The sequence below is a fragment of the Anomaloglossus baeobatrachus genome, chromosome 3 (genome assembly GCF_048569485.1).
Source record: "Anomaloglossus baeobatrachus isolate aAnoBae1 chromosome 3, aAnoBae1.hap1, whole genome shotgun sequence".
In the NCBI taxonomy this organism is placed as follows: domain Eukaryota; kingdom Metazoa; phylum Chordata; class Amphibia; order Anura; family Aromobatidae; genus Anomaloglossus; species Anomaloglossus baeobatrachus.
In genome coordinates, this window is record NC_134355.1 from 660,571,940 (window position 1) to 660,597,940 (window position 26,001).

At 42.8% G+C, this 26,001-nt stretch overlaps 1 protein-coding gene across 1 annotated transcript in view; it reads right to left on the minus strand.

Moving 5' to 3' along the window:
• LOC142297388 (cytochrome P450 2C5-like) overlaps nt 1-26,001 on the minus strand; it is a 159,394-nt gene that overhangs the window by 12,948 nt on the left and 120,445 nt on the right. The window contains exons 9-11 of the mRNA XM_075341614.1: nt 25,157-25,333; nt 5,726-5,867; nt 639-823 (exon numbers count right to left, since the gene is read on the minus strand). Of these exons, the coding sequence (XP_075197729.1) occupies nt 639-823; nt 5,726-5,867; nt 25,157-25,333 (504 nt within the window). The remainder of the gene's footprint in view (nt 1-638; nt 824-5,725; nt 5,868-25,156; nt 25,334-26,001) is intronic.

Sequence of the window (26,001 nt, forward strand, 5' to 3'; positions counted from 1 at the left end):
CATTTGTACCAAATAAGTTGTAATAAAATTATTTAGTTAATGCTACTGATGAGGTCCTGCATTGAGGTTCTGAGCAGAGCAGATCAAAGTATTGTAGTGCGCATGCGCGGAACCTCAATGCTGGCTAGAGTGCATGACATAGGACGCGTCATGCACTCAGGCTTCAGAAGGAGGACAAAGATGGACGAAAGAGGAGGCGCCGAACTGGAGACCGAAGACACCCATCCGAACGGTTTACACAGCCTTAAGTGAGTATTATAAAGATGTTTTTTTACGTTCTACACAGCAGCATGGGCTCTTATATACAGCATGTTAGAACGCTGTATATAAGAGCTCACTGGTGGTGGCCACAGCTTATAGTCGCCAAATCTGGTGACAGGTTCCCTTTAAGGTAGCTGATATGTGTAGAGTAGGTCTGTGACTTTAAGTTTATCCTGTCACTTTAGTGCATGGACTTCACCCTGACGAGCAATGGGCAGTATGGCGAAATGGGTGATGGTCACTGAATTTGTAAACTTTGGCACATAACTAACGTGTATGACTATGTGCACGTGGCTTTGTTGGACATGCCAAGGTAGATCACACATGTTGCCAAAAAAACAAAAAGACTAATATGCCTTGATATCTATTTTTCTTACCTTGGGTAGGAGATATCCCCTGAAATGGACATCCTGAGTGGTAGCATGGGGCACATTGGTTGGAACAATGTTTCCAAAACGTTGAATCTCATGGATGACGGCATCAGTATAAGGCATGTCTTTACGATGACTCACTTGCGGTTCGGCCGAACCAATAACTTTCTCAATCTCACTTTGGACCTTTTCTATTTCACAAATGTAAGAAAATAAAAAACAAAACTAGAAGTAAGAATAGTATTTATTAAAGTTTTCTCATTGTGTTTTTATCACATTTAGAACCCGATTCATCATTTGCATTTTTTTTAATTCCCTTTTTGTTTATGTCCTGTGGTATTTCATACTGTTTTCAGTACCAGAATGTTCATAGATTTTGTGCTAAATCAAAAAGATTCTTATTGTCTACTTTTTTTAGTGCAAAATGTTCCAAGCGCCCCAAAAATACTGCATGCAACTCTAACATTTGTATAACATTTTTCTGGAATAACAAAAAAAAATTCACTCCACAGAGCAATTAGAGTACATTTTTTTCCCACATCGGCAAACTAGGCGGACGATGCTTCTTGGCACCAGGCTTCTGCCATCTGACCTGTTATCATGCGGATACCGTAAACTACATTGAATGCAGTTCTATGCCAGGTGCGGGCACTAAAAAGTGGGAATACATGAACGTAAATATATTTGTAAGTGTTAAAAACATAAGATACTAAGGCGGGCTTTGCACACGACGACATCGCAGGTGTGATGTCGGTGGGGTCAAATTGAAAATGACGTACTTCCGGCATCGCATGCGACATTGTAGTGTGTAAAGGTTCGATGATACAATTAACGAGCGCAAAAGCATCGTAATCGTATCATCGGTGCAGCGTCTTCGTAATCCATAATTACGCTGACTCGACGGTCCGATGTTGTTCCTCGCTACTGCTGCAGCACACATCGCTGTGTGTGAAGTCGCAGGAGCGAGGAACATCTCCTACCGGCGTCACCGCGGCTTCCGTAGGATATGCGGAAGGAAGGAGGTGGGCGGGATGTTTACATCCCGCTCATCTCCGCCCCTCCGCTCCTATTGGCCGCCTGCCGTGTGACATCGCTGTGACGCCGCACGACCCGCCCCCTTAATAAGGAGGCGGGTCGCCGGCCAGAGCGACGTCCCAGGACAGGTGAGTCCATGTGAAGCTGCCGTAGCGATAATGTTCGCTGTGGCAGCTATCACAAGGATATCGCAGCTGCGACGGGGGCGGGGACTATCGCACTCGGCATCGCAGCATCGGCTTGCGATGTCGCAGCGTGCAAAGTACCCCTTAGCATTATTGTGCAAAAACCAAACAATCACGACAAGGTGTACCTAAATATGCATGATCTTTGAACACTATTGTACAATCTTTCCAAAAGTGTGCGGGTCTTGTATTTTTTCTTTGTCATACTACACATTGGGGTGTGTGGCCCTCTCCTGTGCTCAGCACCCTTATTAACCCACATTTCCAACACAAGGTTTTAATTGCGAGCTATGCCTGATTTACTCCACATTCAGATGAAGCTGAAGATAATGCAGGAGGAGTTATATACACCGAGAACCTGACTCACAAAGGCCCGCCCCTGATGCTCACAACAATCAAAGTGCAGTGCATTTCTGGAACTTTGATTAAATATATTTCAGCAACCAAGCATCCAATCTTTGAACAAAACGTATGGTTAGATTCAACATCCTAGTGCCAGTATGGCACTGCCTTTACCTGATATAGCAAAACTCTGGTGGTTTGTTCCCTTTAACCGAAATGACCTTCAGGAAGATTTAGCAGACTCTGGAATTGTAGTACATTGTTCTACATTGAGATAACAGCACAAATATGATCTTCATGGAAGAGTCATCAGAAAAAAACCTCTTCTGCATCCTCGCTAAAAAATGCAGCATTAGAAGTATGCAAAAAAAAAATATAAACAAGCCTGATGCATTTTGGAAACAAGGCCTGTGCACCGATGAGGTTAAGATAGAGCTCTTTGGCCACAATGATTTAAGGTATGTGTGGAGAAAAAAAGGGCACAGAATTTCAGGAAAAGACCATATTGCCAACCATTAAGCATGGTGTGGATCAATCATGCTATGGGGTTGTGTTGCAACCAATTGCATGCGGAACATTTCACTGGTAGAGGAAAGAATGGATTCAATGAAATTTCAACAAATTCTTGATGCAAACATAACACCATCTTTAAAAAAGCTGAAGTTGAAAAGAGGATGGTTTCCACAAATGGATAATGATCCTTAACACATGTCAAAATCCACAATAGACGACCTCAGAAGGCGCAAGCTGAAGGTTTTACAGTGGCCCTCACAGTCCCCTGATCTGAACATCATTGAAAATCTGTGGCTAGATCTCAAAAGAGAGCAGTGCATGAAAGACGAGCCAGGAATCTCACACAACTGAAAGACATCTCCAAGGAAGAGCGGTGCATGCTCTTTCACCGTCTGTCTCTTTCCACGTCTTGTCTCTTTCCTCATCTGTCTCTGTCTCTTTCCTTTTCTCTGTCTCTTTCCCCATCTGTCTCTTTCCCCGTCTGTCTCTTTCCCCGTCTGTCCCTTTCCCAGTCTGTCTCTGTTTATTTCCTTATCTCTGTCTCTTTCCTTGTCTCTGTCCCTTTCCCCATCTGTCTCTTTCCACGTCTGTCTCTTTCCACGTCTGTCTCTTTCCACGTCTGTCTCTTTCCACGTCTGTCTCTTTCCACGTCTGTCTCTTTCCCCGTCTTGTCTCTTTCCTCATCTGTCTCTGTCTCTTTCCTTTTCTCTGTCTTTTTCCCCATCTGTCTCTTTCCCCATCTGTCTCTTTCCTCATCTGTCTCTTTCCTCGTCTGTCTCTTTCCTCGTCTGTCTCTTTCCCCGTCTGTCTCTTTCCCCGTCTGTCTCTTTCCCCGTCTGTCTCTGTTTCTTTCCTTATCTCTGTCTCTTTCCTCGTCTCTGTCTCTTTCCCCATCTGTCTCTTTCCCTGTCTGTCTCTTTCCACGTCTGTCTCTTTCCATGTCTGTCTCTTTCCCTGTCTGTCTCTGTCTCTTTCCTTGTCTCTACAATCAAAATGACTGCTGGAACTCCATTGTAAATGTGAACAGGGTGCTAGCCAAAAAATACATAATCTATATGAAGTGAAAGCTGCACACCAAATTCAGAGTAATATGAACAAACATAACTGTTTGATGATACATAAAGAATGAAAAATACAAGTAGCCATATGAAAAATGGAAAAACATTTTTTTGGTGATATTGCATAACTGCTGAGGATTATTTTGAAAAAAAGAGATATTTAGCTAATGTATTGATCAATTCATTACTGCCCCATAACCACTTCATGGTAATCTCTTATTTATGGGGTCCCTAACAAAAGGTTACCTCTATATACGGTTAAAACCTGCTTGTATGCATGGGTACCTAACCAAATGTTACCTCTATGTGCGGCTGAAACCTGAGGTATGGGAAGCAAGGGACCTGGCTATATAGGAAGTTGAATAATCATGGCTAAAAGGCGGGACTGGGTTCTCAGACAGAAAAAAAAAATGCATAACAATCAATATGACTGCTGGAACTCCATTGTAAATGTGAACAGGGTGCTAGCCAAAAATACATAATCTATATGAAGTGAAAGCTGCACACCAAATTCAGAGTAATATGAACAAGCATAACTGCTTGATGATACATAAAGAATGAAAAATACAACTAGCCATATGAAAAACATTTTTTGGTGATATTGCATAACTGCTGAGGATTATTTTGAAAAAAAGAGATATTTAGCTAATGTATTGATCAATTCATTACTGCCCCATAAGCACTTTCCTTGTCTCTGTCTCTTTCCCCATCTGTCTCTTTCCCCATCTGTTTCTGTCTCTTTCTCCGTCTCTTGTCTGTTTCTTTCCCTGTCTTTTTCCTTGTCTCTGTCTCTCTGTCTGTCTCTTTCCCTGTCTCTCTGTCTCTTTCCCTCTCTGTCTCTGTCTCTTTCCCTGTCTCTCTGTCTCTTTCCTTGTCTGTCTGTGTCTCTCTGCCTGTCTGTGTCTTTGACTGTCTCTTTCTATCTATCTCTTTTCCTGTCTGTCTCTTTCTGTCTCTGTCTCTCTCTATCCGTCTCTCCGCCAACATCATATTACCTCACACATAAGCTTCTTATACTAACAATGTCCTTTGTTCCTATAGCAACCAATTACAGCTCCTATTAATAACCTAATAGCTCAAAGCTCCATTGACTTTAATGGATGCAGTTTTTTTTGGAGAATAACTGTAAAGCGCGGGGTTAAATTTTCCCGTCAAAACTTAGTCTATGATGTTCCCTGAGTCACATGAGGCGTCTGAGCAAAATTTTGTGATTTCAAATGTGACGGTGCGGATTCCTTTAGCGGACATACACACACACACACACACACACACACACACACACACACACATACACTCAGCTTTATATATTAGATTTACATATTTTTAGTTAGCCATTAAAAGGTATCAACTACTGAGGACTCTCACTTCTTTGAAACAATTTTTTTTATGTATGTATGTATGTTTGGATTTGTTCCCATAATCACAAATGCTTTGCTACAGTTTCTTGCATAGAAAAACAATAAGGTTATATTTGGACAAAACATTTTTTTTTTCGAGCTGTAGACATGTAGCAAGGGCTCTGTTTGCAGTTAGTGCTCAGTTGGGTACACAACATTGTTGCATGAACCCCTTTTTCACCTTTATTGAGATTTTATGTGACCATAGTGTCCAGAAGTTCAAAAAAGACCCAAGATTGTGACATCACTCTCCAGCTTTTACTCCCTCCTCTCTTTCACAGCCTAGGGACCTCTGCACAGGTGACAGAGCATGCCCACTACATTCTCCCATAGAAGATACTAGATTGTTTTTTCACTTTATTTTTGAGGTAGCAGCTGTTAAGAAAATTTCTGAGCTGTTGAGCACAGTTTAGAGCAGCTGTTCAGGCAATACGGCAGCCACCATCATGATGAATAGTAAATAAAATTAGAGAAAGAGAAGTAGATAATTACTATATTACCATCTGATTTACATTGATAAAAGGAAAATAAAACATACATTCCCATATATAAAGGGCTCTTACTTTGGATTTCTGGATATTTCATCATCAGTAGAAGGCCCCATCTCAGGGTAGTGGAGGTGGTCTCCATACCCGCAGAAAAGAGGTCTGTAACCAGCACAGTTAGGTTTTCATTATTGAAGTATAATTCAGGATTTGGCTTTTCCTAAAAAAATGAAATATATCACATATTTTGCATTACAGAAATGTGATTATTCTCATTATTTTCACACTATTATTTTAGTTACTTTAAAGGGAATCTGTCAGCAGGTTTTTGTTATTTAGGCTGAAGACAGCGTGCTGCAAGGGTTAACACATAATTCAGGGATGCCTGTCTTGTCCGATCTGTATTTGCTATGTTAGTTTAACCAGCAGGACTTCTTATTGCTTGGACTACAATGTCATGCACACGCCAGTCCGATACACTCCTCCTCTGATCAACGCTTCACTGTCAAGTCAATGTACAATGTTTACTGAGAGCCTGGTGTGAGCGGAACAGCTATATCAGCTCTGCTTCATGGATAAATATAAATATTCTTATTGTGCTAAAACAGCTGCAGCCAGTAATCTAAGTGATACATTGTTGGTTTCAGGGTCTCTTTGCCTACATCATGCTGCTCTCAGATGAGGTAGCAAAAACCTGATGACAGATTCCCTTTCAGGAAAAATCTGTGGCTCTTGCTTTTCAGCTTTTTTTTTACCCACAGTGTACTGTGTCTGTAATTAAAATTGCATAATTATGTACTGATATGTTATCCCTGTAAAGAAAGGTAATTAAAATTTTCATATAGCTCTGCTAGATCTGCAGCAAAGAAAACTTTGATTTTATAACAGCCGTAGCAACCAGTAAGCTAAGTGACAAATCACTGGAATCAATGTATCTGTCCCGTTATCATTCTACTCTCAGATTACATAGTAAACAGTTGCTGACAGGTTTCTTTTAAACTGAGCACTTGATGAGTTCAGCTCATAAAATCCAAAGGAAAAAGGATTTTCACATTATGTCATCATGAGGTGCTGTTACAAGGGCATCTCAATAATTAGAATATCATCAAAAATTTAATTAATTCCAGTAATTCAATACAAAAAGTGAAAGCATATATTATATAGAGTCATTACACACAGAGGGATCTATTCCTATATATTATATAGAGTCATTACACACAGAGGGATCTATTCCTATATATTATATAGAGTCATTACACACAAAGATTTATTCCTATATATTCTATAGAGTGATTACACACAGAGGGATCTATTCCTATATATTATATAGAGTCATTACACACAGAGGGATCTATTTCTATATATTCTATAGAGTCATTACACACAGAGGGATCTATTCCTATATATATATTATATAGAGTCATTACACACAGAGGGATCTATTTCTATATATTACCTTGTCATTACACACAGAGGGATCTATTTCTATATATTATATAGAGTCATTACACACAGAGGGATCTATTTCTATATATTATATAGCGTCATTACACACAGAGATATTTATTCCTATACTGTATATTATATAGAGTCATTACACACAGAGGGATCTATTTATATATATATTATATAGAGTCATTACACACAGAGATATCAATTTCTCTATATTTTATAGAGTCATTACACACAAATGGATCTATATCACGTGTTTATTTCTGTTAATGTTGAGGATTATGGCTTACAGCCAATGAAAACCCAAAAGTCATTATCTCAGAAAATTAGAATATTATATAAGACCAACTGAAAAATGATTTAACACTCAGAAATGTTGGCGCCTACTGAAAAGTCTGTACAGTAAATGCCTCAATACTTGGTCACGGCTCCTTTTGCATGAATTACTGCATCAATGCGGCATGGCATGGAGGTGATCAGCCTGTGGCACTGCTGAGGTGTTATGGAAGCCCAGGTTGCTTTGATAGCAGCCTTCAGCTCCTCTGCATTGTTGGGTCTGGTGTCTGTCATAGATTCTCTATGGGGTTTAGGTCAGGTGTGTTTGCTGGCCAATCAAGCACAGTGATATTGTGGTTAGTAAACGAGATATTGGTACTTTGGCAGTGTAGACAGGGGCCAAGTCCTGCTGGAAAATGAAATTTCCATCTCCAAAAAGCTCGTTGGCAGAGAGAAGCGTGAAGTGCTCTGAAATTTCCTGGTAGACGGCTGCGCTGACTCTGGTCTTGATGAAACACAGTGGACCTAAACCAGCAGATGACATGGCTCCCCAAACCATCACTGATTGTTAAGACTTTACACTAGACCTCAGCAGCTTGGATTGTGGCCTCTCCACTCTTCCTCCAGACTCTGAAACCGCGATTTCCAAATGAAATGCAAAATTTACTTTCATCTGAAAACAACACCTTGGACCAGTGAGCAACAGTCCAGTTATTTTTCTCCTTGGCCCAGGTAAGACGCTTCTGGCGTTGTCTATTAATAATGAGTGGCTTAACACAAGGAATGCAACAGTTGTACCCCATGTCCTGGATACATCTGTGTGTGGTGACTCTTGAAGCACTGACTCCAGCAGCAGTCCACTCTTTGTGAATCTGCCCCCAAATTTTCTAAAGGCCTTTTCTTAACAATCCTATTAAGGTTGCGGTTATCCCGGTTGCTTGTGCACCTTTATCTACCACACTTTTTCCTTCCACTCAACTTTTCATTAATATGCTTGGATAAAGCACTCTGTGAACAGCCAGCTTCTTAGTAATGATCTTTTGTGGCTTACCCTCCTTGTGGAGTGTGTCAATGACTGCCTTCTGGACATCTGTCAAGTCAGCAGTCTTCCCAATGATTATGTAGACTACTGAACCAGACTAAGGGACCATTTTAAACGCTTAGGAAGTCTTTACAGGTGTTTTTTTTTGTAATTTTCTGAGATAATGACTTTTGGATTTTCATTGGCTGTAAGCCATAATCATCAACATTAACAGAAATAAACACGTGAAATTGATCCCTCTGTGTGTAATGACTCTATATAATATATACTTTAATAAACACGTGAAATAGATCCCTCTATGTGTATTAACTCTATATAATATACTAGAAGGTGGCCCGATTCTACGCATCGGGTATTCTAGAATTTACGTATTGTGTAGTTAATGTATGATTTTTGTTATATATATATATATATATATATATAGATGTTGTTGTCTGTAGTTACCAAGTGTTTGTGTAGGGGCTGTAAATGTTCTGGGTCTTGTTTGGGTGTGGTGGGGGGTGAGAGCGGGGTTGTTTGTGTGTTGCGTGTGTTGCGTTATTTGTGGAGTGCTGTGTGTCTGTAGCATTGTGTGTGTGTGTTGCGCGGTTTGTGTGGGTGTGGGGTGTGTGTGTTTTGGGGGGAGGTATGTTTTGTGCAATGTGTGTGTTGTGCGGTATGTGCGTGTATTTGTGTGTGCCGTGGTGTTTGTGTGTTGGGTGTTGTGTGTGTGCGACGTTGTCTGTGTGTGTGGGTGTCTGTGTAGGTCAGTGTTTGTGGTTCCCAGTGTGTGTGTGGTGTGTTGTGCAGTGTGTGTGTGTGTGTGTTTTGGAGTGAGGTGTGCACCCCCCATCGTGCTCCATCCCCCATGCTGTGCACCCCCCATCGTGCTCCATCCCCCATGCTGTGCACCCCTCATTGTGCTCCAAACCCCATGCTGCGCACCCCCCATCGTGCTCCATCCCCCATGCTGCGCACCCCTCATTGTGCTCCATCCCCCATGCTGTGCACCCCCCATCGTGCTCCATCCCCACTCCCAAACGTGCTCCTTCCCCCATGCTGTGCACTCCCCATCATGCTCCATCCCCCATGCTGCGCACTCCCCATCGTGCTCCATCCCCCATGCTGCGCACTCCCCATTGTGCTCCATCCCCCATGCTGCGCACTCCCAAACGTGCTCCATCCCCCATGCTGCGCACCCCCCATCGTGCTCCATCCCCCATGCTGCGCACCCCCCATCATGCTCCATCCCCCATGCTGTGCACTCCCCATTGTGCTCCATCCCCCATGCTGCGCATTCCCCATCGTGCTCCATCCCCCATGCAGCACACTCCCCAACGTGCTCCATCCCCCATGCTGCGCACTCTCCATTGTGCTCCATCCCCCATGCTGCGCACCCCCCATCGTGCTCCATCCCCCATGCTGTGCACTCCCCATCGTGCTCCATCCCCCATGCTGCGCACCCCCCATCGTGCTCCATCCTCCATGCTGCGCACCCCCCATGGTGCTCCATCCCCCATGCTGCACACCCCCCATCGTGCTCCATCCCCCATGCTGCGCACCCCCCCATCGTGCTCCATCCCCCATGCTGCGCACTCCCCATCGTCCTCCATCCCCCATGCTGCGCACTCCCCATCGTGCTCCATCCCCCATGCTGCGCACTCCCCATCGTGCTCCATCCCCCATGCTGTGCACCCCCCCATCGTGCTTTACAGTCACACATCAGACAGTATACACGCACACATCTGATCGCATACACTCACACACACACCCCACTTCTCCCTGTGCCCACCGGTGGGCGGTCCCAGCAGCTGTGCTGCACGCCGTGCTCCTCTGCCGACACTCACAGATCCGATCGCATACACTCACACACACACACATACACACACACACACACACACTGACGATATCGCACATACGCGCGGCGCTCACACAATCACAACATCCGGAGATACCACATGCTTCCGGCCATGTGATCCTCCGGCAGGTCCTGGAAGGTCACTGCACAGTATCGCCGCCGAGAAGCAAGCGATATCACGGGATGTTGTGAGTATGTGGATGCGATCTGATGTGTGTGTGAGGTGTGTGTGTGAGAGTGAGTGTGATCTGATGTGTGTGTGTCTGTTCTCACATGCGAGTCGGGTCTCCGTATCAGATCGTGGAATGCGTGCAGGGGGCGGGGCCAGAGCGAGCGTGCAATGCGTGAGGGGGGCGAGGCATGGCCGAGTTGCCAATGCGTGCAGGGGGCCGGGGCGAAAGGCCAATCCGTGTGGGGGGCGAAGCCTGGGCGAGCGGCCAATCCATGCGGGGGCGGAGCCGAGGCGAACGGCCAATCCGTGCGGGGGGGTGGAGGCGAGCGAGCGGCCAATCCGCTGTTTGTCACCGTAAGGACACAATTTTGGAGCAAGACAGACAGACAGACAGAATAAGGCAATTATATATATAGATAGGAATAGATCCCTCAGTGTGTAATGACTCTATATAATATATAGGAATAGATCCCTCTGTGTGGAATGACTCTATAATATATAGGAATAGATCCCTCTGTGTGTAATTGTTATGGACAAGATTATGAACTATTATGAGTATTTAGAGTTATATGAATATATCCAAAAAACAGGATTTAAGATAGTGCTTAAACTGTGTACCACACCTATATTTGCATTCAGACATCATAAGACTCATCAGACAGACTGGACTTTCATGTGACAAGTGAATCATGCTGACATAGCTTAACATAAATGAGGAAATACATTGTACATTACAGTATACTGTATATCACAGAATAAGCTATTTTACGGGTTGCCCAGTAGGAGACGTGTTACGTATTATTGGCTCCTAGGCAACTGATTTCTTTTAAATGCATGTGGACTTCCGTAATTAAACTAGTCATATTTTCTATGCAGATCCGTGTACATTTCTCTGGTCTGTATGGAAGAATAGTATGCATGCTACTAACAAATGACTCATGATTTGGATGCAGACGGGGTTAAGGTAGATGCATAATTTCGATTGCATCACTGTAAGTTTATGGTCGCCTTAACAGATGGCGCCCGAACATACCTTAGCCTTAGAACGGAACTTCTGGATGACAGACGGTCATGCTAACACCTTGATTCAAAAAGGCAACTACGTGAGAGGGGATAATGCGCATCTCCAGGAGAATGTTTCTCTTATCTCACCTCGCAGACCTCAACCATGTACCTGCATTTCGAAAGGGGGAGTTGGGCTGTCCCAGTCTAGACACCTAATGATGACTGCCATCTTGAATGAGATAAACGTCCTAAGTGAACCCACCTGGTCATTTTTTATCTTAAGCCGTCTGCATAATGTTAAATGTAATGTGTTTTGTATTTTTGTCTGTCTTGTGGAAAAAGCAGAAGTTCCAAGTTTCGTTTTCCTTGAGTTAGCGTTTGAGGAAAATGAGGAAGTTGTTATATACACCTGCATGGTATATTTTGTTTTTATTGTTATGTCAATCAATGTGTTGGTTCATTAGTTTGACTGTCTGGAAGACGGAAAAGAATATAGCAGACCTGTTTGTGGAAAACAGGAAGTTCTGTGCTCCGCTGGTGTTAGAGCAAAAATGAGGAACTGTTCACGGTATAATTGCAGTTGTTTCTTTCAGTGAAGAGGAAAAAAAAAGGAAATTTGTACTTTGTAGGATTTATTTTGTGTGGCAGAAGGTATACTGCCATATACACCTATGTGAGACATGTTTGATCGATAATTGATAAGGTCTGAGGGTCCAGGTACAGAGTTATGGTAAGAGCTCTGACTGTATCCTGGTACGTCTCCCACAGAGAGGAGACGGTAAGTGGGATTTTCTTCGGTTTCTGCCAGCACAAAGTTATGGTGAGTGCCTTGATAGTGCCTTGAGAGCCCTGACTGTATCTGGTGGAATATAATGTGTTCTTCGCGAGCCTAGGTAGAAGGAACATTAGAGAGAATCCTTAACCTTGGCCTTAATTAAAGTTATTGAGTCTTGGATGGACCATCCTCTTGAGGAGTATGTAGTGTGAACAGATTTTACTAGTACTTGAGATATCAACAACAGCTGGCGTATAGTGAGGGTGAGTGTAATTTCTTTCCACCCACGTGACATTGGTTTGACATGTGCTCTAGTTCTTCCTGGAACTGGTAGATGAACCTGTTGTGTTATTCTTGGTCAAATTAGACCAGCAAGATTAAGATGAAGGGATCTGTAAGTGACAGAAGGTGAGACGCATGTTGAAAAAGAAAATGGAGAATTCTCCCAAGGGGGAGATTAGATGAGAATTGATTGAAGGTACAGGATGTTATATTGAACGTCAATGAAAGTGAAAGTATTGAGATGGTTTGAAGAAATGTAATTCTGAATCTAGTAACTACACTATGTGTATTTTACCTGTCTGTGAAAATGGTTTCTCCAGGCCCATTATTAGAAGCAACGCCCTCCACCCTATAAGCTATCCCATAGGTTGGACTTGTGTACTGTCTGTGGAGCACTGTGTCCACGTAAGCCCACCCCATTATTTCCTGTGCTGAATGTAGATTTCTTTCTGTCACTCTGTGTTTTGCTCAGCCCTGGGGTGGGGTATGGTATGGGGATATTATGTCAGGGTCTGACAGGAGATAGGGATATGCTGGAGGCTCGGCCCTGACCACAATTAGGTCTACCGTCGAGATGAGGGAGAGCGCAGAGTCCCTAGTCACAGTGTCAGCACAGAGGTCCCTATATAATCTCTATTCCCAGTGAAAGATTGAATACCTCCTGAATCTAGATGGCACAACTCATGTCCCTCCCTCCCAGGCCTCTTCAGACGCCATTTTTGGCCAACACCTACTTCCTCTTTTAGCGGCCATTTTATCCCAGTCACTACATAGTTCCTCTTTTGACGCCATTTTAGTCTAGCCGACACCCAGTTCCTTATTTTTTTTTCAGCCGCCATCTGAGGACCCAAAGCCATTGCTCTGTTTATTGCTGATTCAGCAGAGGCTGCAGAGGAGGGACCTGAAATCCACACTACATTTTTGGTCATATATGCAGTTGTGCCCCATTGTGTTCCCACTAATGAACCTTAGCAGAAGACAATGCTGATAGTCCTGTGGAAACGTTTTCCCTTCACTTTTGCATATTTGTTTTTGCTGTACCTAGTTTACAATTTATTAGACCATATCAATAGACTGCTCACTATTAGTCCTGATGGACAGTGAATATTTTTCTGCCTATGGCAGTTGCTACTTAGCCTAGTTTTCAGATAATCTCGCTTGTATGTTATCCTGCCTGGTATATTGCACAAAAGTTCCCTGATGTAGTGGGTGGAGGATCGTGTAGTCCTAAGGGAATTTTGATCATCGGGAGTTGGCATATATTAGGGTTTTTGTTGGCAGCACCCAGTGATCCTTTGTGTCTTAGTTAGCAGGGTCTGTCAGGAGTAGAGATGAGCGAACCGTTCGCGGTTCGGCTCGAGGTCGGTTCGCCGAACGGGGGTCCCGTTCGAGTTCGGTTCGTCGAACGTTCGACGAACCGAACTAGAACCAATAGGCTATAATGGGAGGCAATCACAAACACATAAAAATGCATGATAAATGTACACAAACAGTTAATAAACATTGCCATAACACTTACCGGTCCTCGTGATCCCTTCTGCACTCTGTCTCCTGCCGCTATTCCATCCGATGATCGCTGAATCCTCCCGTGACCGGCACTGCCAGCAGAGATGCAGGACCTGTCGTGACGTCAAAATAGCCATGTGACCAGTCACGTGGCTATTATCTCATTGGCTACAGACTGGTCACATGACTATGACGCGTCATGTAGGACCTGCGAGTGCATCTCTCCGGTACACGGTGCACATATGTGTATCGCCGTGTACCGGCGACATGCTCTAGCACACGGTCGACTCCCAGTTCCGTTAGGGACCGGCTGACACAGCCGGTCATTAACGGAGATCACCGTTGCCATAGCAACGCAGTTAGCGGTGACGCCACCGCTAACCGCAGCTCCGAGAGCACCGTTGCTATGGTAACGCGTCTGTCAGCGTTACCGCTGTTACCGCTGACAGCCAGCACTGATCACTCACGGAGTGAAGGCTGCACGCTGCTTCCCGATTGTAGTGAGGATTGTAGTGAGGATGAGGTTCCCCAGCCCCAAGTGATGGGCTGGTGAACCTCATCCTCACTACAATCGTCACTACTACTACACTAGTGAGGATTGTACTGAGGATGAGGTTCCCCAGCCCCAAGTGATGGGCTGGTGAACCTCATCCTCACTACAATCGTCACTACTACTACACTAGAAACAAAGAAGACAGAAGAGCAGGATCGTGGAGGGCTGACAGGGGGTAATAAAGATGGAGTCTCTAATGTGTCTGTGTATTTATTTCTATTAAAGTATTTTTTCTCTGTGTGGTGTCTTTTTTTTAACCCTTTATTGGAGATTCTTAATGGCCGGGTCAAACGTGCCTGACATTAAGAATCTCTGGCTTAATACTGGCTAGTAAAACAAAGCCAGTATTAACTCATGATTACCCAACAAGCCACCCGGCTCCAGGGCTGTTGGAAGAGTTGGACACAGCGCCAGATGATGGCGCTTCTATGAGAGCGCCATTTTCTGGGACGGCTGCGGACTGAAATCCGCAGCAGAGGCGCCCAGAAACCTCGGGCTAACCTGTGCTGCGGATTCCAATCCCCAGCTGCCTAGTTGTACCCGGCTGGACACAAAAATGGGGCGAAGCCCACGTCATTTGTTTTTTAATTATTTCATGAAATAAGTGAAATAATTAAAAAAAAATGGGCTTCCCTATATTTTTGGTTCCCAGCCGGGTACAAATAGGCAACTGAGGGTTGGAGGCAGCCCGTGGCTGCCTGCTGTACCTGGCTAGCATACAAAAATATGGCGAAGCCCACGTCATTTTTTTGGTGGGCAAAAAACTTCTGCATACAGTCCTGGATGGAGTATGCTGAGCCTTGTAGTTCTGCAGCTGCTGTCTGCTCTTCTCCATACAGACAGACAGCAGCTGCAGAACTACAAGGCTCAGCATACTCCATCCAGGACTGTATGCAGAAGTTTTTTGCCCCCTGAAAAAATTATGTGGGCTTCGCCATATTCTTGTATGCTAGCCAGGTACAGCAGGCAGGTACGGCTGCCCCCAACCCCCAGTTGCCTATTTGTACCCGGCTGGGAACCAAAAATAAAGGGAAGCCCTTTTTTTATTATTTCATGAATTTCATGAAATAATTAGAAAACAAATGACGTAGGCTTCGCCCCATTTTTGTGTCCAGCCAGGTACAACTAGGCAGCTGGGGATTGGAATCCGCAGCACAGGTTGGCCTGAGCTTTCTGGGCCCCACTGCTGCGAATCGCAGTCTGCAGCCGCCTCAGAAAATGGCACTTTCATAGAAGCGCCATCTTCTGGTGCTGTATCCAACTCTTCCAGCACCTGCCTGCTATACCTGGCTAGCATACAAAAATATGGCGAAGCTCACGTCCTTTTTTTTGTAGTTTTTTGGCAAAAAAAATAAAAAATGCTTCCCTGGATTTTCCATTGCCAGTGAAGGTAACACCAAGCAGTGGGGGTTAGCAGCCAGTAGCTGCTTGGATTACCCTTAGCTAGCAATACAAAAAATGCAGCGGGAGCCCATATATATTTTTTTTAATTATTTATTTAAATAACTAAAAATAAAATGGGCTTCCCTGTATTTTGATTGCTGGACATCACAGTGCTGTAAAAATAAATCTTTAAAAAAATGACATAGCGCTCCGCTGTATTTTTGATTCTCAGCAGATAAAGCAGACAGCTATGGGTTGCCACCCCCATCTGCCTGCCGTTACCTTGGTTGCCAATCAAAATACAGGGAAGCCCATTAATTTTTTCTATTTAAAAAATAGTTAAAAAAAAAAATGACGTTGGGTCCCCCCATTTTTGATAGCCAGCTAGGGTAAAGCAGACGGCTGTAGCCTGAAAACTACAGCTGGCAGCTTTACCGTGGTTGGGGATCCAATGTGGAGGTCCCCTCAGGCTCTTTTTTATAATTATTTTATAAATATTAATAATTACACAATAAAAGTAGGGTCCCCCCCAAATTGGATCACCAGCCAAGGTAAAGCGGACAGCTGTGGTCTGGTATTCTCAGGGTGGGAAGGTCCATAGTTATTGGGCCTTCACAGCCTAAAAATAGCAGGCCGCAGGCACCCCAGACGTGGCGCATCCACTAGATGCGCCAATCCTGGCGCTTCACCCCAGCTCATCCCGTGCCCTGGTGCAGTGGCAAACGGGGTAATAAATCGGGTTGATACTAGCTGTAAAGTCACCTGAGATCAAGCCCAGCAGTTTGTGATGTCATGGCATCTATTAGATACCCAACATCATAAACTGTCAGTACTAACAAAAAAAAAAAAAATCGACAAAAGAAATTTATTTGAAAAAACAGTCCCCAAAACATTTCCTCTTTCACCAATTTATTGTAAGAAAAAAAATAAAGGGGTCCCACGACGACTCTGGACCGTCTAGAATATGGGGGGGAGACACTCAGGGAACGTATCCCCCATTTTCTAGGAGTGCGGACCCTTCATGTGAGGAGTGTGGGTGCAATGAATCTGCACTCACTCTCCCCGGGTCCACAGCAGCAGAGTCCATGTCGTAATGGTTGCTACCAAAGCTGCAATGCCCTGCTCATGAGGTAAGGGCATGCCTAATCAGGAGAACTACTGTAGAGGAAGCTCTGCTCACTGGTATATAGGTGCTCAGAGGTAATAATAGATAAAATTAGTGAGTAACCTCGGCACTCTAAATCTCCCAGACTAAGTCAGTAAGTCACAACGGATAGTAATGCAAAATCACTCTTTATTGGTCCGTATTAAGAAAAAAAAATTTTCATAAGCATATATGTTTTTGTCCAAAACAAGTTACAAATGACGTTTCGGCCTCAGCCTTCGTCAGATTGGACTTATCTGCTTGTAATCATGAAAAATGACAATAATCAGTATCACATAAGAGTGAGAGAACAATAACATAAACTCGAACAATGTAGAGGTACAATTGGGATGCAGCAAAAAAATTGCAACACAGCAAGAAATGAAACACATGATACAAATGTCATAATACAGTACAAGGACAATATAGTAATGACAAATATGGGGTCAGAGTAGGCTTAGATAGCTCTGGTACGAAAGAGATGTCAATCATAAAGTAACATGTGCAGTAGGTGTAGCGCTACAGTATGCATGGCAGAGCTAATGGGTAGACTGACCATAGAAAAAGAACGGAGAAAAAGTGGAGAAAAAGTGGAGAAAAAGTGGAGAAAAAAATGGAGAAAAAGTGGAGAAAAAGTGGAGAAAAAATGGAGAAAAAGTGGAGAAAAAGTGGAGAAAAAGTGGAGAAAAAAATGGAGAAAAAGTGGAGAAAAAGTGGAGAAAAAAATGTAGAAAAAGTGGAGTAAAAATGGAGAAAAAGTGGAGAAAAAGTGGAGAAAAAGTGGAGAAAAAGTGGAGAAAAAATGGAGAAAAAGTGGAGAAAAAGTGGAGAAAAAAATGGAGAAAAAGTGGAGAAAAAGTGGAGAAAAAGTGGAGAAAAAATGGAGAAAAAGTGGAGAAAAAGTGGAGAAAAAGTGGAGAAAAAGTGGAGAAAAAAGTGGAGAAAAAGTGGAGAAAAAAATGGAGAAAAAGTGGAGAAAAAGTGGAGAAAAGTGGAGAAAAAGTGGAGAAAAAAATGGAGAAAAAGTGGAGAAAAAGTGGAGAAAAAGTGTAGAAAAAATGGAGAAAAAGTGGAGAAAAAGTGGAGAAAAAGTGTAGAAAAAATGGAGAAAAAGTGGAGAAAAAGTGGAGAAAAAAATGGAGAAAAAGTGGAGAAAAAGTGGAGAAAAAAATGGAGAAAAAGTGGAGAAAAAGTGGAGTAAAAATGGAGAAAAATTGGAGAAAAAGTGGAGAAAAAGTGGAGAAAAAGTGGAGAAAAAATGGAGAAAAAGTGGAGAAAAAGTGGAGAAAAAAATGGAGAAAAAGTGGAGAAAAAAATGGAGAAAAAGTGGAGAAAAAGTGGAGAAAAAGCGGAGAAAAAGTGGAGAAAAAGTGGAGAAAAAGTGGAGAAAAAGTGGAGAAAAAATGGATAAAAAGTGGAGAAAAAGTGGAGAAAAAAATGGAGAAAAAGTGGAGAAAAAGTGGAGAAAAAGTGGAGAAAAAGTGGAGAAAAAATGGAGAAAAAGTGGAGAAAAAAATGGAGAAAAAGTGGAGAAAAAGTGGAGTAAAAATGGAGAAAAAGTGGAGAAAAAGTGGAGAAAAAGTGGAGAAAAAAATGGAGAAAAAGTGGAGAAAAAGTGGAGAAAAAAATGGAGAAAAAGTGGAGAAAAAGTGGAGAAAAAGTGGAGAAAAAGTGGAGAAAAAATGGAGAAAAAGTGGAGAAAAAGTGGAGAAAAAAATGAAGAAAAAGTGGAGAAAAAGTGGAGTAAAAATGGAGAAAAAGTGGAGAAAAAGTGGAGAAAAAGTGGAGAAAAAAATGGAGAAAAAGTGGAGAAAAAGTGGAGAAAAAGTGGAGAAAAAGTGGAGAAAAAAATGGAGAAAAAGTGGAGAAAAAGTGGAGAAAAAGTGGAGAAAAAAATGTGGAAAAAGTGGAGTAAAAGTGGAGTAAAAGTGGAGAAAAAGTGGAGAAAAAGTGGAGAAAAAAGTGGAGAAAAAGTGGAGAAAAAGTGGAGAAAAAGTGGAGAAAAAGTGGAGAGAAAGTGGAGAAAAAAATGGAGAAAAAGTGGAGAAAAAGCGGAGTAAAAATGGAGAAAAAGTGGAGAAAAAGTGGAGAAAAAAATGAAGAAAAAATGGAGAAAAAGTGGAGAAAAAGTGGAGCACCCTTTGGTGCCTTTCATGTGGCACTAAGGGGTGCTTAGCTTTGTAGTTAGCCAAAAAAATGAAAAAAAAAATGACGTAGGGTTCCCCCTAGTTTTGTAGCCAGCTAGGGTAAAGCAGACGGCTGCAGCCTGCAGACCACAGCTGGCAACCTCACCTTGGCTGGTAATCCAAAACTGAGGGCACCCCACGCTGTTATTTTAAATTAAATAAATAATTAAAAAAAAAACCACGTAGGGGTCCCCCAAAATTGGATCACCAGCCAAGGTAAAGCAGACAGCTGGGGCCTGATATTCCCAGACTAGGGAGGTCCATGGTTATTGGACTCTCCCCAGCCTAAAAATAGCAGGCCGCAGCCGCCCCAGAAGTGGCGCATCCATTAGATGCGCCAATCCTGGTGCTTCGCCCCAGCTCATCCCGCGCCCTGGTGCGGTGTCAAACGGGGTAATATATGGGGTTAATACCAGATGTGTAATGTCACCTGGCATCAAGCCCTGGGGTTGGTGAGGTCAGGCATCTATCAGATACCCGACATCACCAACCCAGTCAGTAATAAAAAAAATAGACGACAAACACATTTTTATTTGAAAAAACACTCCCCAAAACATTCCCTCTTCAACCAATTTATTAGAATGAAAAACAAATCCAGGTCTGCTGTAATCCAAGGGATTGCCATGACGATCCGCACTGTCCCAGTCAATGAAGAGCAGGATGTTCCCCATTGGCTGGGAGAGCAGTGCAGTGACCTGAGCTAACATCAATGGGTCAGCCCAGGTCACTGCAGGGCATGACAAGTGCTGCTGTCAGCAGCGAGGTACATTACCTGCGCTGATCTCCAGCACACTGACAGCCCCTGTCACTGAGTTCAATGACCGGCGCCTTCACACCAAGTATCGCGAGAGGCCCGTGACGTCACCGCTAGTCAGTCTCGGGTCGGAAGTGAGAGGTGATGTGACAAGCGGCGGCCATGGAGGACAGTGACAGCGCTGAGGTCGGGATGGCGGGACTTCATCACCGCAGGTAAACCGAGCGGGACCATGTGTGTGTGTGTGTGTGTGTGTATGTGAGTGTGTGTGTGTACGTGTGTACATGCCGCGGGCAGGAGGGGGCGGAGTGAGCTGAGCGGGGAAGTGTCTGCTTCCTGCACGTAACTAGGATAAACATCGGGTTACTAACCAAAGCGCTTTGCTTGGATACCCGATGTTTATCTTGGTTACCAGCTTCTGGCAGGCTGCCAGCGATGGCTCCTGCACACTGTAGCTGTAAAAAGCCCTGCTTTTTGCTGCTAGAACCGTTCTCGAACGTATCTAGAACTATCGAGCTTTTGCAAAAAGCTCGAGTTCTAGTTCGATCTCGAACAACCCCCAAAATCACTCGAGCCTAGAACTGGAGAACCACGAACCGCGAACCGCGCTCAACTCTAGTCAGGAGATAGAGATATGCTGGGGGCTCGGCCCTGACCACCATTAGGTCTACCGTCGGGATGAGGGAGAGTGCAGGGTCCCCAGTTACAGGGTCAGCACAGGAGAGGTAGAGTAGACACGCTCCACTGCTATTTCTTGTTGTGTATATGTAGTCGGGTTGGGGTGCTGCTTGCTAGTTACCAATCACTCTTGTGCTCTTTTTTTTCCCCGGGGTTTTAGGGGATCCTAGTTTTCAGATTGTCATTGTTCTCCTGACCCCAATTTACACCCAATGCTCTTTCCTACAAACCTGGGTATAGTCCTTTGTATCAGGTCTCCGAGAGCCCATATGCAAACAACTTAAGCTGGTAACTCCTGATTACAGAGTGAAGGACCAAGACACCCTCTTCCAAGGGGCAAGAGGTGTGGAGATGAATCTAGCAGCTTACAAGATCACCCCACATACAGATGTGCTGCATTCACCGTCACCTGAAGAGTATCATCACGTCATCTCCAGCCCAGAAGTCATTCTACCTGTTTGCCATGGAGGAAAACAGTGGCCCTTTGGATACTACTCAGCCAGATTGGATCTAGTTGTCTGAGAAACACCAACCTAAAGCACCAGTTGAAGATCAATACCCGTAAAACATCACTGCTCCCCGACAAAGTCACCATCTCCCGGTGTGCGGTCCTTAATCCTGCTACACTTCTCCCTCTTCCAACGGGGGAGTTGTCCACCTCTGACACCTTGGTGGAAGAGGTAGTCGACTCTGGCATAGCTGAGGCAGGAACCTTTGGATTCGATACAGTGACGGATACACCTTTGGACTCTGACTTAACCCCTTTGCGGACGGATCAAGATATGAATCAAGAAGACGGTTCCACATGGGTATGGTGGTGGTAGCAGAAGACACTGTGCTAATAGAGCAGTCGCTCCCTGCATCCCTGTCTGCAAAAGAAGCAGAGGTATGTGCTCTCACTGAAGCCTGCAAGATCACAGCCAACACCTACTCTGTATGGAAGACAAGAGACTTGATCACCGCCAATGGAACTGTACGCCACCATGAGGCCATAGAAGAATTGATGGAAGCTTTGCTATTGCCAGACAGAGTCGCGGTGAGCAGGGTTGAGGCCTACATTGAAGTAATCAAGGGAAGCAGTAAGAAATGCCCTCGCTGACAGAACATCCAAAAAAGCCCCAAGACCACTTACCAAACAAACAGTCAGTTAATCTGTGCTTTTTAAATGACCACGATGTGAAGAAGAAAGGAAAGATGGAAAGTCTTGAGAAAACATTGTCCTGACCCTACAAGAGCAAGTCTCAGAAGAAGAAGAGGACTGAGGTAGGGTGCAGCTGTGGGCTCCCGGAGACCATAGAAAGTGGCTAGTGACCTGCTTTTACTGCTAGCCAAAGATAAATGGCAGGCCTTTAACACAGAACTGACCCTACACACCCCATTCCAGCCACAGAATAGAGGGAGGGTTGGGAGGTTGGGGCAGTGTAGGAAACAAGGGCATGAGAGTTTTCCCTTGCATTGTTCAGTGTCAGATACACCAAAGCAGGGACCACTAAGTTGAGACCCTATGAAATCCTGTTTAGAAGTACCCCCAGATACTTTAACTAAACTTGTTGTTTGTTTAACTAAACATTTGCCTAATATACGTTCTTGAGTTTTCTCCTCCAGATCCAACCAGATCTAGATCTTTTTCTCTTTCTCTCTCTTTTTCTCTCTCTCTTTCTTTCTCTCTTCCTCTCTTCTCAATCTTTCGCGCTCTCTCTTCCTCTCTCTTCCCCTCTCTCTCTATCTTTCACTTTCTGACAAAGATCCATGCATCCCACTACAAACGATGTCGGACCTGAGACCAGGAGATGGCTGTCTTCCCTCTTCTACCTGATACTTTGTGCCAAGAAGATGATATCCAAGCCTGTGAACCAGAAGATGACTGTGCATCCCACTTTTGATGATGTCCCACCATTACCGCCTAAGAACTGATATATGAGACTCTGAGTGAAACCAACCCTGATAAATATGAGCTGATTAGAAGACTATCTCCATGTTCTCCCCTCCCGAATAACGTGTACCAGCGTGGAACATAGACATGAGGACAATCAAGAGGATACGGTCAGGATCTGGCTTCCTATGCATAGTCTGTTGGGTGGGGAGATTCATCCACAAGGGATGGTTATCTCATATGTAAGTGAAGTAACCATCAGCATTAGGACAGATCAATAGACTCGACGAAAGTAAGGAAAGATTTTTGGCTATCTCCAAAGGGGGAAATGTTATGGACAAGATTATGAACTATTATGAGTATTAAGAGTTATATGAAGATATCCAAAAAACAGGATTTAAGATAGTGCTTGAACTGTGTACCACACCTATATTTGCATTCAGACATCATAAGACTCATCAGACAGTCTGGACTTTCATGTGACAAGTGAATCATGCTGACATAGCTTAAAATAAATGAGGAAATACATTGTACATTACAGTATACTGTATATCACAGAATAAGCTATTTTACGGGTTGCCCAGTAGGAGACGTGTTACGTATTATTGGCTCCTAGCCAACTGATTTCTTTTAAATGTATGTGGACTTCCATAATTAAACTAGTCATATTTTCTATGCAGATCCATGTACATTTCTCTGGTCTGTATGGAAGAATAGTATGGATGCTACTAACAAATGACTCATGATTTGGATGCAGACGGGGTTAAGGTAGATGCATAATTTCGATTGCATCACTGTAAATTTATGGCCGCCTTAACATAATGAATCTATATATTATATAATAAACACATGAAATAAATCCCTCTGTGTGTAATGACTCTATATAATATATAGGAATAGATCCCTCTGTGTGTAATGGCTATATAATATATAGGAATAGATCCCTCTGTGTGTAATGACTCTATATAATATATAGGAATAGATCCCTCTGTGTGTAATGATTCTATATAATATATAGGAATAGATTCCTCTATGTGTAATGACTCTATGTAATATATAGGAATAGATCCCTCTGTGTGTAATGACTCTATATAATATATAGGAATAGATCCTTCTGTGTGTAATGACTCTATATAATATATAATAAACACGTAAAATAGATCGCTCTGTGTGTAATGACTCTATATAATTTATAGGAATAGATCCCTCTGTGTGTAATGACTCTATATAATATATAGGAATAGATCCCTCTGTGTGTAATGACTCTATATAATTTATAGGAATAGATCCCTCTGTGTGTAATGACTCTATATAATATATAGGAATAGATTCCTCTGTGTGTAATGCCTCTATATAATATATAGGAATAGATCCCTCCGTGTGGAATGACTCTATATAATATATAGGAATAGATCCCTCTGTGTGGAATGACTCTATATAATACATAGGAATAGATCCCTCTGTGTGGAATGACTCTATATAATATATAGGAATAGATCCCTCTGTGTGGAATGACTCTATATAATATATAGGAATGGATCCCTCTGTGTGTAATGACTCTATATAATATATAGGAATAGATCCTTCTGTGTGTAATGACTCTATATAATATATAATAAACACGTAAAATAGATCGCTCTGTGTGTAATGACTCTATATAATATATAGGAATAGATCCCTCTGTGTGGAATGACTCTATATAATATATAGGAATATATCCCTCTGTGTGGAATGACTCTATATAATATATAGGAATAGATCCCTCTGTGTGTAATGACTATATAATATATAGGAATAGATCCCTCTGTGTGGAATGACTCTATATAATACATAGGAATAGATCCCTCTGTGTGGAATGACTCTATATAATATATAGGAATAGATCCCTCTGTGTGGAATGACTCTATATAATATATAGGAATGGATCCCTCTGTGTGGAATGACTCTATATAATATATAGGAATATATCCCTCAGTGTAATGCCTTCATATAATATATAGGAATAGATCCCTCTCTGTGTAATGACTCTATATAATATATAGGAATAGATTCCCCTGTGTGGAATGACTCTATATAATACATAGGAATAGATCCCTCTGTGTGGAATGACTCTATATAATATATAGGAATAGATCCCTCTGTGTGGAATGACTCTATATAATATATAGGAATGGATCCCTCTGTGTGGAATGACTCTATATAATAATAGATCCCTCTGTGTGTAATGACTCTATATAATATATAGGAATAGATCCCTCTGTGTGTAATGACTCTATATAATATATGCGTTTACCTTTTTGTATTGAAGTACTGAAATAAATTAACTTTTTGATGATGTTCAATTTAATTGAGATGCACCTGTATGTGTATCATGGTTAAACAATTGGACACTTACATTGCTTAATGAACCTTATTATGTTACGATGGGGTCAATTGGATCTGCTGAAGTGGTTTTTTTATGAAAAAATAGCTTTGTATGAAGAACTATTGTTTCTGATGGAAAGATTGGATGTTGCACTGGAAGATCCAACCGAGATCATAATAAAAAAAACTCAGCTCTGCCACCTATTAATCAGTTTATATTTTAATACCTCTTGTTGTTTCACCAGGAATGAATCGATAAGATTCCTCTGGTCATTTACATCCAGTTGACTCCTGTGGTTGGTGAAGGTCTCTCGAATGAATGTGTGCATTTCCTCCACATTCCTGGCCACTGTTTTTTGCAATGTGGAACACCGGCGCATCACAGATGGAAATGCGTTATACAGCTACAATGAATGAAGAATAGAAGATGAATAGTCCTGAAAATTAAATGGGTAATTCCACAAACAACACTTAGAATATTATATACCAACTGTAGTAACTGCATTGCCCGGGATAATATTATTATTATTATTATTATTATTATAGCACCATTTGTTCCATGGCGCTTTACATGTGAAAGGGTATAGTAACTAAGTGTCTCTCTGTCTCTCTTTCACTGTCCCTCTCTGTCTCTCTCTTTGTCTGTCTATCTCTCTCTCGGTCTTCCTCTCTCTCTATCTCTGTCTATCTCTCTATGTGTCTCTCACTCTATCATCTCTGTATCCATCTCTATCTGTATCTCTCTATCTCTCTCTAACCATCTCTCTCTGTCTCTCTCTGTCTCTCTGTCTGTCTGTCACTCGCTGTCTCTCTCTCTTTGTCTCTCTCTGTCTGTCTCTGTCTCTCTGTCTGTCTCTGTCACTCTCTGTCTCTGTCTGTCTCTGTCTCTCTGTCTGTATCTCTCTGACTCTCTATCTGCCTCTCAACCGATATCATATTAGCTCACACATAAGCTTCTTATACTAAGAATGTCCTTCATTGCCTATAGCAACCACTTAAAGCTCCTATTAACGACCTGTAGCTCCCAGCTCCATTGACTTTAATGCAAGCAGTTTTTTTGGTGAATAACTGT